The following is a 15,587-nucleotide window of genomic DNA, read 5'->3' on the forward strand; positions in this document are numbered from 1 at the left end:
ATAAATGCTTCTGCTCATGGAGGAACAAACCAGCCCATAACACCAGGTATTATACCCCAAAACTTCAGGTGCATAAAAGCACACAAAAATTTTAGATCTATCTACAGTTCTCAACCTCTCATGGCATGGCACGTAGTAACCATGTGATTAGGTGGAGATCACACAAAAATTCTAAAAAAAAAAAATCTATAAAATGATTTTCCTATTAATAAGCTACACCAGACTTTCGTATTTCTGTGGGTTGATCCGCTAGCACGTGCTTAACTTAAACCAAACTTCCTCAGTGTGGTACTTCACTTGCTACTGCCTGAAGACCCAACGCAGAGACACATGCCACATCAAAGCAGCTTCGTGTGGTCACCTTGAACCAACCCAGCTCAGGTAAAAGGCAGCTCCTCCAGATCCCTCTGGTTCGCCTTGAGTGTAAGTGTTGTTTGACCATAGACTGGTCATCCCTGGTTAACGCAAGAGCAGCATCAGGTCACCTGCTCAGCAGAGACGCGTCTCCCGATCCACCCTGTTTCCCTGTGCAATCCAGGTGAGGAATTAACCTTCTGCTCCATTGGGTGCCTTCAACCCAACGTGAGGGACACGGGGACTAAACCAGGCTTTTTCTCCATTTTCTCCCACCACCTTATCCCCTCCCAGAATCCAGGACCTTGCTCCCTTCTCATCCTCAGCTTCTGTGAAGGCTTCAGAGGCTTTGGAAGGAGCAGGACTGTTTAATTCAGATCTGAGCAGGTTACCAAAAAGACCGGGAACTGAACCCACCTGCCAAATACGCTGCTAGAGGAAGGAGCCCTTGATGCTTAGCAGTCAAGGCTTTAATCTTTAAGTCCAAAGAGCTGGAACAAGAATGGAATAAGGTGTTTCTGACCTGATTCTATAAAGTCTTTGCTTCCCTCCCCGACCCCGCAATGAGAATGGCACGTGGAGGGAAAAGGGGATTCCTGAGGGTGAACCTCAACTATATGCATTATCAGACATGAAGAGGATGAAAAAAATAACACAGATAGTTTATTGTCAAACTAAAGCATGAAAAAAAAATAATCACAAAGTTACACTGTAAAGAAATTTGGTTTTCATCACAAAAGCTCATTAAAACCTGACAAAGAAAACAGCCTGTTGTCAAGCCAGTAACTCCCCCAACAACCCCCAGAGACTCAGGAGTGCAACATTTATTGAAATGCTGGGAATTCACAGGTGGTGTACATTGCAACTGTACAAACAGAACCATGAGCCCTCATTATGCGGAAGACCAGCGGTTCTCCGAGGGGGTGACACGTTTCTGGCTCGGTGGTGACTCCTCTGTTCGCCTGGTCCTAGCTGGAGTCCAGCCCGAGTTGACGGCTAAGGCTGACGGCATAGGGGGGCAGCTGCGTTTCGTTTCTTTGTCCAGCATTTTCCAGTAATTTACATTTCGATCCAATGTGTCTACATCGCTAAATTAAAAGGCGGTTGCAAGATTAAACGATGGCAGTTGCACAGAGAAGAGTGGTGGGAGGCACAATTGCAGCACCGGGTCCAGGAAGGTCCAGGGGACACAGTGAAGCTGAGAGCCACCACCTGAAAAACGGAATTTGCTGCTAATTGAAGATCTAACCTTTTTAAAATTGCTGCTTGGGAAGGTGAGTAACTGCAGAGGCAGATCTGCTTTACCGAGTCAGACCAATCTCTGTTATAAACCCCAGCGTACGTCCTGCGCTTCAGCAACGCCGATGAACGCTGGGCGATCGCAGGACAACCCCCTCCTCGGCACAGCTCCCCTCCAAGCAGCTTTCAACAAAAACCACGCCTGGAAGATTTTCAAGTTTGAGTTTTGCCAACCTGTCTAAACCAATACGTTACTCCGAGATCATTTATTTTCCAGCAGAACTACCAGAGGAGCCCAGGAGAACTTTGCCTGGTCTCCTGCTGGGTTGGTAGGAAGCCTGGATGGTGAAGGTGGCTTCCCAGGACGAATGCTGGAAACTGGAGGAGCTGCAGCCTACCTGGAAAGCGCCCTACCCCATCTTGCAGGGGATTTCAGAGTGCTGGCTTTCCTTCTGAGTCAGCATGCAGCAAAAATGGAAAACAAAAATACATTGGAAGGCATAGAATAGGTCTGTAGACTGTCGTCTATCCAGTGCTGCAGACGCGTAGTTTTCAATCAGTCAGAACAACAGTATCATTCTCACCCCTGTAAATGAGCTGTTTGATGAATTTTGAAATACTTACTGTGAGAAAGGCATCTTTATCCTAAGTAGCAGCTAAGGAAATTGGTAAAACTAAAAAATAAAAAAAAAGAACCAAACACACCAAAACCACTAAAAAAAACCCCAGAAAAACCCAACCCACCAGTACAAAGTAAAGGCAGTCTAGGTCATTCCAACCCATCACAGGAGTAACTAAAAAATATTTTAAATTGCAACTGATGTGCCATCTTGAGCCAGCTGCTTATTCTAACAGGCCTGAGGTTTTCTGCTCATAAAGCACTAATAGTACGTGCCTTTTCCTAGAAAGGAAGGATCTGCCTAAGTGTTACTGTGTCAAATAAAAAAGCCCCCAAAATAGACTTTCCAATGAAATAAAGTGTTTTATTCAGATACATTCTTTTGGATATGGCAGTGATGTTAAGAACAGCTATTCAAGTAGCTGAAGTAGGCCCTTCAAAAGAAGTCACACAGCTTTGAGACTCGAACAAATCATTGTATGATCTCATCCAAGAGATCGAAATAGCTGGAACATCTGCCAGAGCCACCACCAATTTATTTAGCAGAGTTCACCAGTAGTTCATCAGCTCTGTTTGCACAAGCAGGTGCCAGGGCAGGCACTAAGGAGTCCTACACGTGTCTTAAAAAGAGGAGAGGGGGAGGAGAGAAGGACAGAGATGAGGGATTTTACTGTCTAACACGGATGTGCATTAGCAGGAATAAGGTTCCTGTTGAATTAGGGCAGTGACTATTACTGAAGGAGAAGTGCAGAAATTTTCCCAGAGAAGTATTACATGCACAAGTAACTATATTGTGAAAATTTTTTATTTGTGACAGTAAAGAAACCATTCAATACCTGATTGACAACACTTCTCTCTCCTGAAAACACTCATATGGTATCTGTAGTGTTTCTCAAGTATCGCTGGATTGTTCATTGCATTAAAGTGTAAACAGCTCCGTTATTAGAGGAAAAAAAGAAAAAGAAAAAAGAAAGAAACATCGCCATTCGCTTACTCCTCTCAATAGATTTTTAACAAGAAAGAAAAAGAAGTCAGCTGGATTTTTACAATATAATGTGAAACAGACAACTGACAGCTGATTTTGCATAGTTAGCCCAGAGATTTTTAAGCAATTGCCCCACGCAAGTCTCACCTGCCCTCCTTGCCCCACAAAGGCATAAACATCACAGCACCTTGGAAATCAGAGGCACAAACTTGTTTCTGTTTTACAAATAGGGCTGTGCGGTACTGTGTTTTATTAGTTTAAAAAGAACCTGTAAAACATAGGATTATGCATTTGTAAATTATATAGCTACAGATCTGTTGTGTTGGTTTTTTTGTTTTTCTTTTTTTTACACTGAAATTTCAAAAGCTGCAACATCAGCACACACCAGTGTCATTTAGATACTTTATTGTCCCCAACCAGTCTAATCAAAACCATGCTGTGATAAAGTGACTGCGTACACTGATAACCGAATCTCTTCAGGTGCCGAGTTTTTTTCCATGTATAACTTTGCTGTTTAAAAAAAAGATTCAAAGGGCGAAAAACAAATAGACAAATTGTTCTTCCGAAGCTCCCCGAATGAACACAGCAATATTGTACATTCGCTACGATCTGCTCCCATTCACAACCTGCCACGCTTCCTGGTGGTTTACGAGGATTCTGCGCACAGCCCTAGTTTACAAGTGGCAATTTTATCGTAACACTTGGATTTCAAGAATCTAAGGCATTCTGCCTTACAGCTTAATTTAAAAATACCTATACAGGCAAAAAACCTTTTTTAACCCGACATAAAAAGGACAACGGAACTTCAGGCCAGGCAGCGTTTCTTCAGCTGAACTGAATGACCAACTGGAAAAAGACTTTTTAATACTTCTATAATATCTAGAAATAGAATTGAAAACCAGAGTTTATAACAGCCCTGGTGACCTGCATGCATTAACTGCATTTCAAAATATGCAAGAGATTTAGGAAACAAGTACTTTTTCCTATTTTAATTTTTAAAATCTTGTATTTAAAATACAATCAAATACCCGTATTGCAAATTCTACACACATTCCACTCGCTATCTGACTTAATGGACACAACTATATTGCTTTGTTAAAATATAGAAACTCTAAATATATAGCGTATATATATTCACGCAAACCGAACACTTGAAATTTCAAGTACGATGACAGTGTCAAAATAAACAACTACGCCTGTTTGATCCCTTTGGCCAAATCTGAATACCCAGGGAAGTCCAAACCTGACTGCAGAACACTCCAAGTTTTACTTCAATGCGAATGAGTAAAAACCAAAAAATAAAAAGAAACTCTCAGAAGTTAATATACTAGTAAAGAGAAAAGCCGTTGCAAAGTTTTTTGCCTTTGCATTATCACCAACTCTCACTTTAATGCTGTATTAAGGTAAAAGAAGTTGAGTTTCTTGAAATTTGTGGCTTTCAAGAGCCAAAATAACCAATACAGAACAAGTATGGTTGTAGAGAACATCCTCAGAACCGAAAGCCCGAGACCCGCTCTCCCCGACGCTGGGGCAGAAGTTCCGTTGTCCATTATACGCGGATTTGAAAACAATACAAGACACTTGAATAATCAACATTCATTCACAGACTTAAGGCAACTGGTTCATGAAATCGCTGCTTTCGTAAATGCGAACTTAGGACACGGTTCATCTCGCGTACAACAGGTCACAACCGCCAAATGGCAACGTCAAAGTGGGGTCATTTATTGACTGATCAAAAATTGTTTGGTCTAATGCTAGCAAGAAAAAGTCATTTGACTTTTTTTTTTTCCAGCCATTCCTATCATACCTGCACGACTAACTACAACCTGAATTCTTCCCTGCAAACTGCATTTGACGCAGCAAACACAGTCGAAAATACTGCTCAGAGAACAACTTTTTGGCAGCTTACGGTTTCATTACCCCGTAGTCCAACACAAGATTAAACAATCTTAAACTGAAAGTAACCGTCAGTGGAGTAACCAGAATCCTCACATCCTTTTTCCCTCCCCACTTTTTAAAACATCGGTTGTGGGTCAGGTGGGTTCTTTTTTTTTAAAGACAGTTCTGTCTTTAGTTGTGGCACAGAGTTATACAGTACTAAGGTAATGGTGAGAGAAAACAAAACGGTGACGCCGTTACGGACACAACGAGTGTCACGGGACTGCCTCGGACATCCCTCCCTCGGCCTGAGCCGCGGCGAGCAGCTGGAGCACATCTGCACTGCGAGGGGGCGAGTCCCCTCCCCGTTTTATACTGCACCTCTGACAACCTACTTGCTGCCTGTGTAGGCTTAGCCTGCCCTCCTATGAATGACTTTGTTAAGCTGCTTCGCCAATCGTTTTAGACAAGGATGACAATCCAAGTCACGCTGCAAAAAAATTAAGAATTTTCCCCAAGTCGTTCAAGACTGAGAAAAATAGAATAGAAAAGGCAAAAAGGGAGATCTACGATTCAGAATTTAGCACTAGGCTAATTAGAAGCACCAACTATTCCATTTAGGCTTCTCTGACAGCCAAACGTAGCTGCTGGTTTTGCATTTGTAGATTTCTGGGGTGGATAGTAATTAAAAGGTGACGCTGGAAAGGGGAAAAAAAAACAAAAAAAAAAAGAAGTGAAATAAAGCATGCCTTGTTCTTCAAAGGCTTAAAATAGTTAAGAGTTGTTCTTCTGAAAGGGTACCTGTGGTACTACAGAAGATGGTAAGCAGGTCCTCAGATTCAGAGATGAGCTTTAGTCAACTCCAAAGCCAAAGCACCAATTTTAGTCAAGGCCAGTAACTCCCGTCCTTCTAGAAAAATTCAACAGAGCTCCCAATCTGCACCTCACAGCTTGGGAAGAAGAAAGACAAATTAGAGATGTGGGAAAAACACTTGTTGCATTTTTCTATACCAAAACCCAAAGAGGGCTTCATTTCAACTTAAAATTAATAAAAAAACCCCCTTTACAGGTCACCTTTCACTGAGTTCTCTGGTATATCGATACCGTAGGATTAATACATAGGGGTGGGTAACGAAGCCTGCATTTTATTGCCCAAGTTTGCAGCTTACAGAAAATGTTTCATAGCACAGGCACAGTGGCAAAAACAGTATAACAGCCGATGGTCAACTCCATTTGGTGAGTATACAGTAGCAGCAATTAAAAGAAAAAAGTACTCCAAACAGCTCAATACAGATCCAGCTTACCCAGATGGGTTGGTTTGTTGTTGTTGTTTTTTTTTTTTTTTTTTTAAGGAAAGAATCCTAAACTAATAAATAGATCTCCTCCCCATCTCCCAAGGTAATGGTTTTCCAAAAAACGAGAGGCATGGCAGTTGTGCGTAAGCAGAGACAACAGAACTTCATTTGTCTAGAATAAAAGGTGCTTTAGGTCTAGTAGCCACCTTAATTTCTCAATTCCATCATTCCCTAATACTCAAACAACTGCAGATATGTTCAAAACTGTGCCCGAAATCTTAGCAGTGAAACCACCACGTAATCAACCCAAATCACCCCTCCCACAAACGCTTAAACCTTCTGAGCGTGACACAACGTAATACAACTTAATGTCATTGTGGAGACAGGAACCCAGCATCTTTGTTTCAACTTTTTCCTTTGTTATATATTACAGTGCTCTATAAAATTTTTTCCTTTTTCCTTTTAAAGCATTTAGACAATACAAGACTAAAAGATGTCTGGAAATACGTCTTATACAAAAATGAATTTTTATCTTAAAATAACATTCAAAAAGGCACTTCATTCTGTAAGAAAAAATTCAGAGTCAGGTCAACTGCTCTAAGCAGGGGGGTAAAATTGTCTGCATAGTGGGAGGGGAAGAAAGGGAGAGAAACTTAACTGCTGAAATACAAGCTTCTTTTTTGGCATGTTTTAAGAAAAGCTGATCCAGTAAAAGATGTCCATTTATGAAATTCATTAAAAGAGTCCCATTTAAAATAGCTTCTTTTTTTTTTTTTTTCCTTTAAAAAAGTAGTCTGAACACATGACCTTAGGAGTCAGGCTTCTGAAGGCTTAATAGCATCACTCATGATTGTCCTTGGTGTCCAATGTAACAGGAAGATCAAGAGTAGCACTTCTGACAGGGGTGACCTCCCCAAAGCTTACATTTGAAAGAGCTGAAAAAGATGGAGACGGCCTCTGGTGACTGCACTCGAGGAGCAGAAGTCAGTCAAAGTTGAGGGCTACCTGTTGCAGAGTTTATGAAGCATACTGTAAACTTCTTCCTCTTTGCTTAGTCCTTCAAAGAAAGGAATAAGGTCTAGCAGCTCTGTGTCTGTCATGTCATCAAACCAGGACTGCACAGGCACCTGAAACAAAGCAACCAACAGACGCTAAGACGACTCGATGACGCGAAGAACGTGGGAGTTCTGCCTGTGCGGAAGCCCGTTGCCATCACAGCAAGGCAACCTGCTCGCCAGCAGCAGGCAGCCAGGTTCGCGTCCACATTTTCTAGCGGGCAACACCAACCCCAAATCCAGCTGGAGACCAGCTGACGTGCCGCTGACCTTCTCCTACGTGTCCCGGCAACCGACACGACCCAACAGCGGAGGGTCCTTCCTCTGCCTCCTTGATCTTTAGAAGAGACTGGAAGATGCAGGTTCTGAAGCTGCACTGACACTTTATGTACGGGCAAAAGTCTTTTCCAACCCCCCCCAAGTGTTATCAGGGTGAGTCACTAGACACAGGCACGCAGCAACAACCCCCCCTGGCATGAGGCTGGGGAGGAAATATTTAAACAGCGAGCACACAACAGTTCTCTGATTAAAACGGTAAGACCTTGAGATCGGGTTCAGAAAACAGCGCAGATAACAACACTTCTTAAATATGTGGGCTGGATTTGGGGAAGGAGTTCTGTGTATCTTGTAAGGTCTCTTTAAAGAGGTCTTTTAAAGACTATCACGGATCTTGTTACAAGCTCTGGTTTCTGCAGAGACTCGAGTATCAGTTTGCTAGCAGCGCTCTTCTATACATGATTAAACCATTCTGACAAGGCCCTTAATTTCTTCTCCCAAATTTCTACAGCTCATTATTTTCTTGGCACTGAATTCCAAAATACCAAATGACGATCTGGACCAGGTTTTTAATTTTAACCATGAACATGAATTAGAGCTACAGCTCCTGGTTATTATAAATAGCAACTTTAAACCATGTGTGGCACCAACCAGAAAAACATTTTCATTCAATCACTTTGGGCATCACAGTATTGAAATCTGAATTTAAAACCTGAATGCTGCCAGATAAATAGCCCACAATAAAAAAAACCAACCAAACAAAAAAATGCTATTGCAGAGAGGCAGGACCATGCAAAACAGTGTCCCTAATAAAAATTTCCTACGTTAATTGTGGCAGTTCACAAAAAAGGCTGCCTAAACACATCAAAGAAAACATCGCACAGCCTGGTTGTTTAAAAGTCAGTAGATCTGAGGGGAATTCCAGCTCGCTAACCTGGCAGCTACAAAACAGATGTGAACATCTGTACTGGTAGCAGCAATGGATAGAACAAGTGCCAGACCATTCCATCAGAGCTGCTGGAGTCAATATGAAAACATCCACTGAAAACGCACATTGCTCCTAATTATTCCTGAAGTACTGTTACTGCCTTTTATCCTTATTCCTAAAACTTGATGAACTTGTTGACTGATATTTCTAATTATGAAGCGAGATATCACAAAAATACTTAAAAGGAGAAGCATAACAACACAATAGGATCTTGATTTTTTTCTTCCCCTTAGCCACGAATACAGAACTTGGAGCAACCAGTAGCGCATTAATTATCTTGTCTAATAAAATGCTTTCATTCACACAATCAAACAAGATGGAGTATCAAAAGCAGTTCAAGTAAACCACGCTTCCTGTAATCACCACTCCAAAACCCAAAAACTGGAAGGCAGCTTTGCTTTTTAGAGCTACGTTAGTTATTCAGGCTCTACGCTGCTCAACTGTTTCTCGAAACTGATGGACTTTGTGCCAAAAGCTAAAAGTGAGTGCAGGTGAACAGTCATGACTATGACACGCTGTCAAGATCAGTTTGTCCTACTCCTTCACCGCTTGGCAGTGAATGCCAAAACCTACCTGCAGTCTCAAAAAATACAGAAACTAATAGAAGTCAGTGTTCTGAAAGGCTATTTTCTGAATCAGAAAGCCTGGGCAAGGACCAGAAAGATAACGTTATGCTTGAATACTAAGAGTACTTACTGCATTTTCAGGATGGAAGATGTAAGATGCAGGAGAATTATCTACTATAATAACTTTACTCAGCTCACGTCCCAGTCGACTCAGATCCTTCACATAATTTCCACGGTGGAAAACACAGGATTCTCTAAAGAGCCTTGCCCTGAACACACCCCAGCGATCCAATAAGTCGGCTACTGGGTCCGCATACTTAAAAAAATAGAAGTTAGAAACATAAAGTTAGCAACGTGCAGATCAGGCTAATTCACAGAACTATACAAGGGAGAGACACAAAAGAATTTCAGACAAAACGCTCCCCTCTTGATTTTCTTCCCTGCTCCTTGTTAATTAACTTACACGCCTGCAAACCTGAAGCAATTAATAGAGAGATAATGCAAAAGCAGGACGGTTATCTTTCTGCGGAAGGCTAACTTGCCCTCTAATGTCTTCTGCAATTTATCTATTAGGTTTTATTCGTAGGGCCAACATGTAGTTACCCTAGGAGTTACCTAGAAGTTGATGCATCCACAGATCTCACGTAACTTTGCCATAAAACTGGCCAATGGTAACAGAAAATCTATACAGAGCCATTTCCACAAGCTGATTCATTTCCACATGCCTCTGAAGATTAACTGCAATGAACCCGTCTGAGCTTGAGGCAGCTTTTCCAAATGATGCCCTTGGAACGACTGGGTCAATAAGAATCTTAAGATTACCAAGTTGCATAATCAGGCCATAAAAGATCAGCCAAAGATGTTATTACGAAAAAAATCCCAGGTACAATACTCATTTTATATGAGATGATGCTTTAAGTGAGGTCCAACAACTGACATAAACTGTCCAAGGAGAATTATCCAAATATATCAAAATATGAAATATCCACGTTCTGGAAAATTGCATGTATAACTTATTTTTGCAGGATAGGAGTTACTATTTTCCTATATTTTAAACTGAGAAACAACATTAATGTTGAAATCGGCCATCTTTTGACTATGGAAATTGCTAGATATCTAACTGCAGTACGAAATTGTTCCCTTATATAGGATTTTCACTGAACAGAACATAGTAAGCAGAGCACAGGGAAGAATCCTCTGATAAGAAGGCACTAGAGCAGATCAAACAGGATCCTGTCCCCTTCCACCACCTCTACACTAGGTTGGAGTTAAAAGCTTACTATGCTAGAGTATTATTTAGAAATAAACCGTGTAATTTTACAAACAAGACACCACAAATACAATACACTGAAAGAAGTGAAGAATTTAAGATGTCTACTGCTGCAACATCTACCACAAGACTACCTACGAGGTACTACTGCTACTGGAGAGACCAGAGGGCACAAAATATTCCTGTTGGGATGTTTCAAGCTTTGCAAAGTGTCTAATTCTCCAACTCCAGATTGCAACTGCACCTGGAGAGACCAAAACTGCGTTCTCAATTTTCAGACGCGGTAAATTTCTGGATCGCTTGCCGATCACGGAAATGGCGTCGAACACAGCGTATTTTATTTCATGCCCAGCTTTAATACTGCTTTACTCGCACGCTATTTATTCTAATTTCTCACTATAACCATGGTAACTTGTAAGCCTTTCATATTGGCATTATGAGCAATGCATGGAGGCTACATTATGAGCCGAGCCCATATGTGATGGTGTTACCATGGAAACACTTACCCACACACTAGCAGACAAAGTACACACTGTCAGACAAAGAAGCAGAAAAGAAGGGGAAAAATTAAGATAGTACCAAACTCTGGAATTAATTATCCATAGCAAACCCAACCAAAAGTCCACTGACCAGCACCGTAAGGGCTAATGAGATGGGAAGAGGAACAAACCTTGGCTAGACTGGCTGTGAAGAGTACACATTCAAAGAGCTCTCCCATCCTCTGAAGAAACTCGTCCACATGTGGTCGCTTCAATACATAAACCTGGAATGAGAATGACTAATTAAGTCAAACAGTGTGTAAGGTAAAAGGAAAAAAAAGAGAAAATAAACCCCAACACAATCCCGAACTCCAAAACACTCTGGTAATCCTAACACCTGAGGAAACAAACGTTAACATGGAAGCGGTTCAAATGAAATGCTGAAAGCGGAAAAAAAAAGAAAGTATACAAGATAAAAGTAGGCATCCAATAATGAGAAATGTGAACACGCGGGCTGCCAAGATCCATGCTGATTATGCAATTGCAAATCCTGTGCATCATCTGGAGTGATGCCTCTTGAAAAATCTCATTAAAGGCAAAGGGAGACAGTCGGGCTTCTCAAGAATTCAGAATTCTCAACCGAAACGATTTTGGTGCTGGTGTCCTCAGCCCTGAAGAGCTTCACAGAAGGAAAAAATGTGATGAAAGCTCCATGCTGAGGGCAATTGCGCAACAGGGAGCTGTTTCCTTCCTGCGGCTAGTTCCTTCACTTTTCAGTTCCAGGTGACGGGTACTGTATCTCACCATGGACAGCTATCGGTCGTCCGGCTCTGCATAGAGCTTTCACCAAAAACCCTCTTAGCACCACGCAGAGTATCTGGCAAATGCTGCTTTCGAAATTCGCTGGCAAAGTCTATGAAGTTTTCTACTGTCACCTTGCCATAACAATGGCAAAATACTCAGGATCTCTCTCTTCCTGAGCAGCTCGGTTTCAGCAACACTATATATTGCTTTTTTTTGCACTGACAGCCACACCGGTGAGCCCGGCTGCCTACTGTCAACAACCTGATTAAAAGGCTTTAGAGCCTCCTTGTGTCTCTTTTCAGAGCAAGGAAGATGTTTTGCTTTCACAGAAAATACCAAGATAAGATGACTGCTGCGCAGAAAGCCTACAAGTAGTTCATGATCCACTGGGAAGCTGAAGAGGGGAGTCTGCTTGAAGATTTTTTTCCCCTATCTTGTTTGCACTTAGATTAGAAGTTTGAGAGAAAACACTGGCAGCATTTTATCTCTTTCGTTTGGCAAATAATCCCTAATGCTGGAAACTTCAAGTGGAGAAGTGTGGCACAGAACTGAAATCAGGAAGAATTGCAAGACTGATGCAATTTCAGGAATTTCTTTCTTTGATATGTAGAACTAGATTACTTGTATGTATTTTACTAGAATCGTAACAAGAAAGTGTTAAAAATCATGAGGAACTCAGAGAAAAAGCCTGAAGGAGAAAAATATGGAAATGCCAGCTTGAACCCAAGTGTAACAATTAAAGCCTTTGGCAGAAAAAAAAGAAAAAAAGTTGCGTAACAGGGACTTGAAATTGAAACCCTAAATCTGAAAGCAGAGCTTTATTAAAAGCACGTATGATGGAGCTGTACCTTAATGAGCAAAGCAGAAATGCTAATTACTTTTCCACTTTGCTTCAGCTCACTGCATAAAGACATGATCTGCCTTAAGTTCTGCCTACAAAGTTTACCCAAACTATTTCTGGCCCCTCAAATTCAAGCAACACGTTTAAACTTTGATACACATAACAATCTAAAACCAGATATATTATTTCCTTTTTAAAAAAAAAAAAAATCAAACCCACAACTACAGCAGCACTTAACCAATTAATTAAATGCGACATTTTCTAAATCAAAGCCAGCCAACCAGATGTATTTCCAGATAACTACAGCAAAGTTTCTTGTGTTTCACTGGGCTTAAACCAAGTAATTTCCTCCCCTGTAACAATGCAATTGATTTTTCACTTGAATCTTACTACGCAAAGTTGTTCTGTAGTATTTCCTTTCCAAATTACATCTTCAAATTTTTAAAGACACAGGTAGAAAGAGAGTTGCAGTCCCCAAGAAAGCAACTACCCAGCTTGCCAGTTATAAAAGAAAAGGTAGCGGGATCCACGCTGCTCCTTAACGTTGTGGTTCGTAAGAAGTTCTTAATTCTTTAGCCTTAAATTATCTCCCTACGCTTCTTTCTGAGGGCACAAAAGGGAGACTCCAAAGTCTTAAACATAGCATTAGCTTCCCTTTTAAAACCTAGTGTTTTAAGCCACAGCAAAACAAGGCTCTTCTTGGCTCTCCATCCTTATCTACGCCCGTGTCGGTGAAGTATTTCCACTTGGAATGTAATTACAAACTCCAAGCCAAGGATATGAACTTTGCCGCTTGCAACACAATCCACCTCCTCCATAAAGAGTGCAACCAGTAAATCAATCCAGCAGCTCCAGACTGAGAGCTCCACAACCACAGGCTTGAGGACAGGAGTGGGCTTACAAAAGCAAGTATTTGCAATATGCGCTCTTCTGCCAATTTGTAGGTCTCCTGACACCGCAACTGGTCAGTACGAGCTGTAAATACTCAGCATTTTAAGTTGTACTGTCTCCCTTCTGCACTTTAGATCTCCCAACCCATCACAGAGCACCCTCAACTGCTTCTACTTGAGCTCCTCTTGCTGTTTTGCCTTAAATCCTACCTCCTGGGCTCTGGCCAACAGATCCGCTTCTCAGATTAAATGCCTTATTATTAATAACTGTGATCTCTTAGGATGAGGTCTCACCATATTTTTCCTTTAATCTTCTCTTGCTGTCAGAAGTCTCAACTCCTTCACCCATTTTTGTTTGGTTTTTTTTTTTCCTGAGAACAATCTTAATAACTCTGGATGATTATCCTCCTAGAAGTTTTTTTTTCCCATACCCCCCGAGAAGTCCTACTTAGATCCTGGAAGCAACTGGTATCCTGGGCTACAAAATGCCTTTGGCTTACTTCACATAAAAAGCTTTCTTCAGCTGACACTGCAGCTCTTTTCTCCTCTTCCTCTTCATTTGGAATTTTTTCCCCCTTTACTTTGTTAGCGGCTGGACTTGAATCTCAATGCTGCATGGTTATTTGTGGCTTGGCTTTTTCCTCCGGTGCCTGGTGGCTTCAGTTTAAGTCGCTAGACTAGCTGGCTCCTGGCATTTTTCTGAGATTTACATACTGTCTTCAGGACATAAAAAAAAATAAAATAAAAAGCCCTCCAGTTTCTCTGTATTGTATGCTCACTAACTTCTTCCTTATCACAGTAAAAATGTAGAGGAATATTGTCTTTTTTTAATTATTATTTTAAATGAATGCTACTCTTAAAAATGTTAAGGCCCAAATCAGGCACTGGGCGTGTTTTCACAGGATTCTGTACTTACAGCTGCTAATGGAAGATCCCACGTAATTATCTTTAATTGTTTTCCAACGTTTGCTATTTCCACATATATTTTCTATACCTCAAAGCAGTCTTAAGCTAAAAAGACTCGGTGTGTTTAAACCAAAAGAGAAACCCAGCTTAATTTTAATCAATTAAAGAGGAAACAAAAAACTGCCTTTCCAAATCAGCTTTACAATAACAAAATCTGCAAGTAACGACAAAGAAATCTGCCCATGACAACTCAAGCTCCTGTAATCTGCTGGTCCGTGGGCTGGGTGCATCTTCTTTACAGCAAGGAGGAAATAACGCGCGTCCTTGAGCCACGTCTTGCTGGTCCACACAGTTGTGGCTGCCTCCCAGTGCAAGTAACCAAGAATAGGCCAGCTAGAACGGATACAGCCTATCCTGGATTACTTGAACCAGGCCACAGCCTTCCGTAAGAAAATCAAAGGATTTTGTCCTTTATAGAATGGGAGTTTATTATTCCAACAGCGTTTCCCCCCTAGTTTTGCCAACAAGAAACATTTTGTACATTACATTCAATGTGTACTTGCCAAATGCTTCTTTTTTTAGCTTTCGACAACTGAAGATAAGCAATTGGTAATTGAATTACAAAAAAATACATGCTTAAAACCTAGTTTTACTCATTTAATAAATTACATTCAAGAATGAGGTTCCAAGTAACACCAAACCAAACCCTTCCGGGCAGACCTCTTCACTTTCTGACACCATCAGCGAGGCCCAAAGGCGCTGCAAATACATTTGGATAAAAGCGAAAGGACCACCATACCCTGAACAACTTCACCGATTTGGGACTGAAGTTACATTTAACGCACAGTTTCTAATCTGGGGGTTGTGACTGCTCCGCACTCGTTAAACGGGAAGCACCCTCCGAAAGAGAGGACGTGTTCTTGCAGAAGTTACGCCAAGGGGACCAAGCAGGTTGAACATCTTTTCTCCAGCCGCTACTTTCATCCTCAATAAACTTCCTCTAAAAAGCGCTCTCGGTTGCAACACATTTCACTGGACTTCTCCCAGTTTCTCACTTGCTAATTTGGTAGAGCAGGAGGAGACAAGCTCTGATTTCCTTTTATTTCAGAGAACAGAGAGAAATGAGAGAAGTGGCCAGAAGA

The 15,587-nt window shown here is 41.3% G+C and overlaps 1 protein-coding gene across 3 annotated transcripts in view; it reads right to left on the reverse strand.

The window, feature by feature from the left end:
* Positions 1-6,425: 6,425 nt before the first annotated feature.
* CTDSPL (CTD (carboxy-terminal domain, RNA polymerase II, polypeptide A) small phosphatase-like) overlaps positions 6,426-15,587 on the reverse strand; it is an 82,313-nt gene continuing 73,151 nt past the window's right edge. For all 3 annotated transcript variants that reach the window (XM_009872063.1, XM_009872062.1, XM_009872061.1), the window contains 3 exons: positions 11,196-11,288; positions 9,386-9,571; positions 6,426-7,497 (listed from right to left, as the gene is read on the reverse strand). In XM_009872063.1, the coding sequence (XP_009870365.1) occupies positions 7,372-7,497; positions 9,386-9,571; positions 11,196-11,288 (405 nt within the window). In that variant the 3' untranslated portion in view covers positions 6,426-7,371. The remainder of the gene's footprint in view (positions 7,498-9,385; positions 9,572-11,195; positions 11,289-15,587) is intronic.

Source organism: Apaloderma vittatum, unplaced genomic scaffold (assembly GCF_000703405.1).
Source record: "Apaloderma vittatum isolate BGI_N311 unplaced genomic scaffold, ASM70340v1 scaffold3556, whole genome shotgun sequence".
Lineage (NCBI taxonomy): Eukaryota > Metazoa > Chordata > Aves > Trogoniformes > Trogonidae > Apaloderma > Apaloderma vittatum.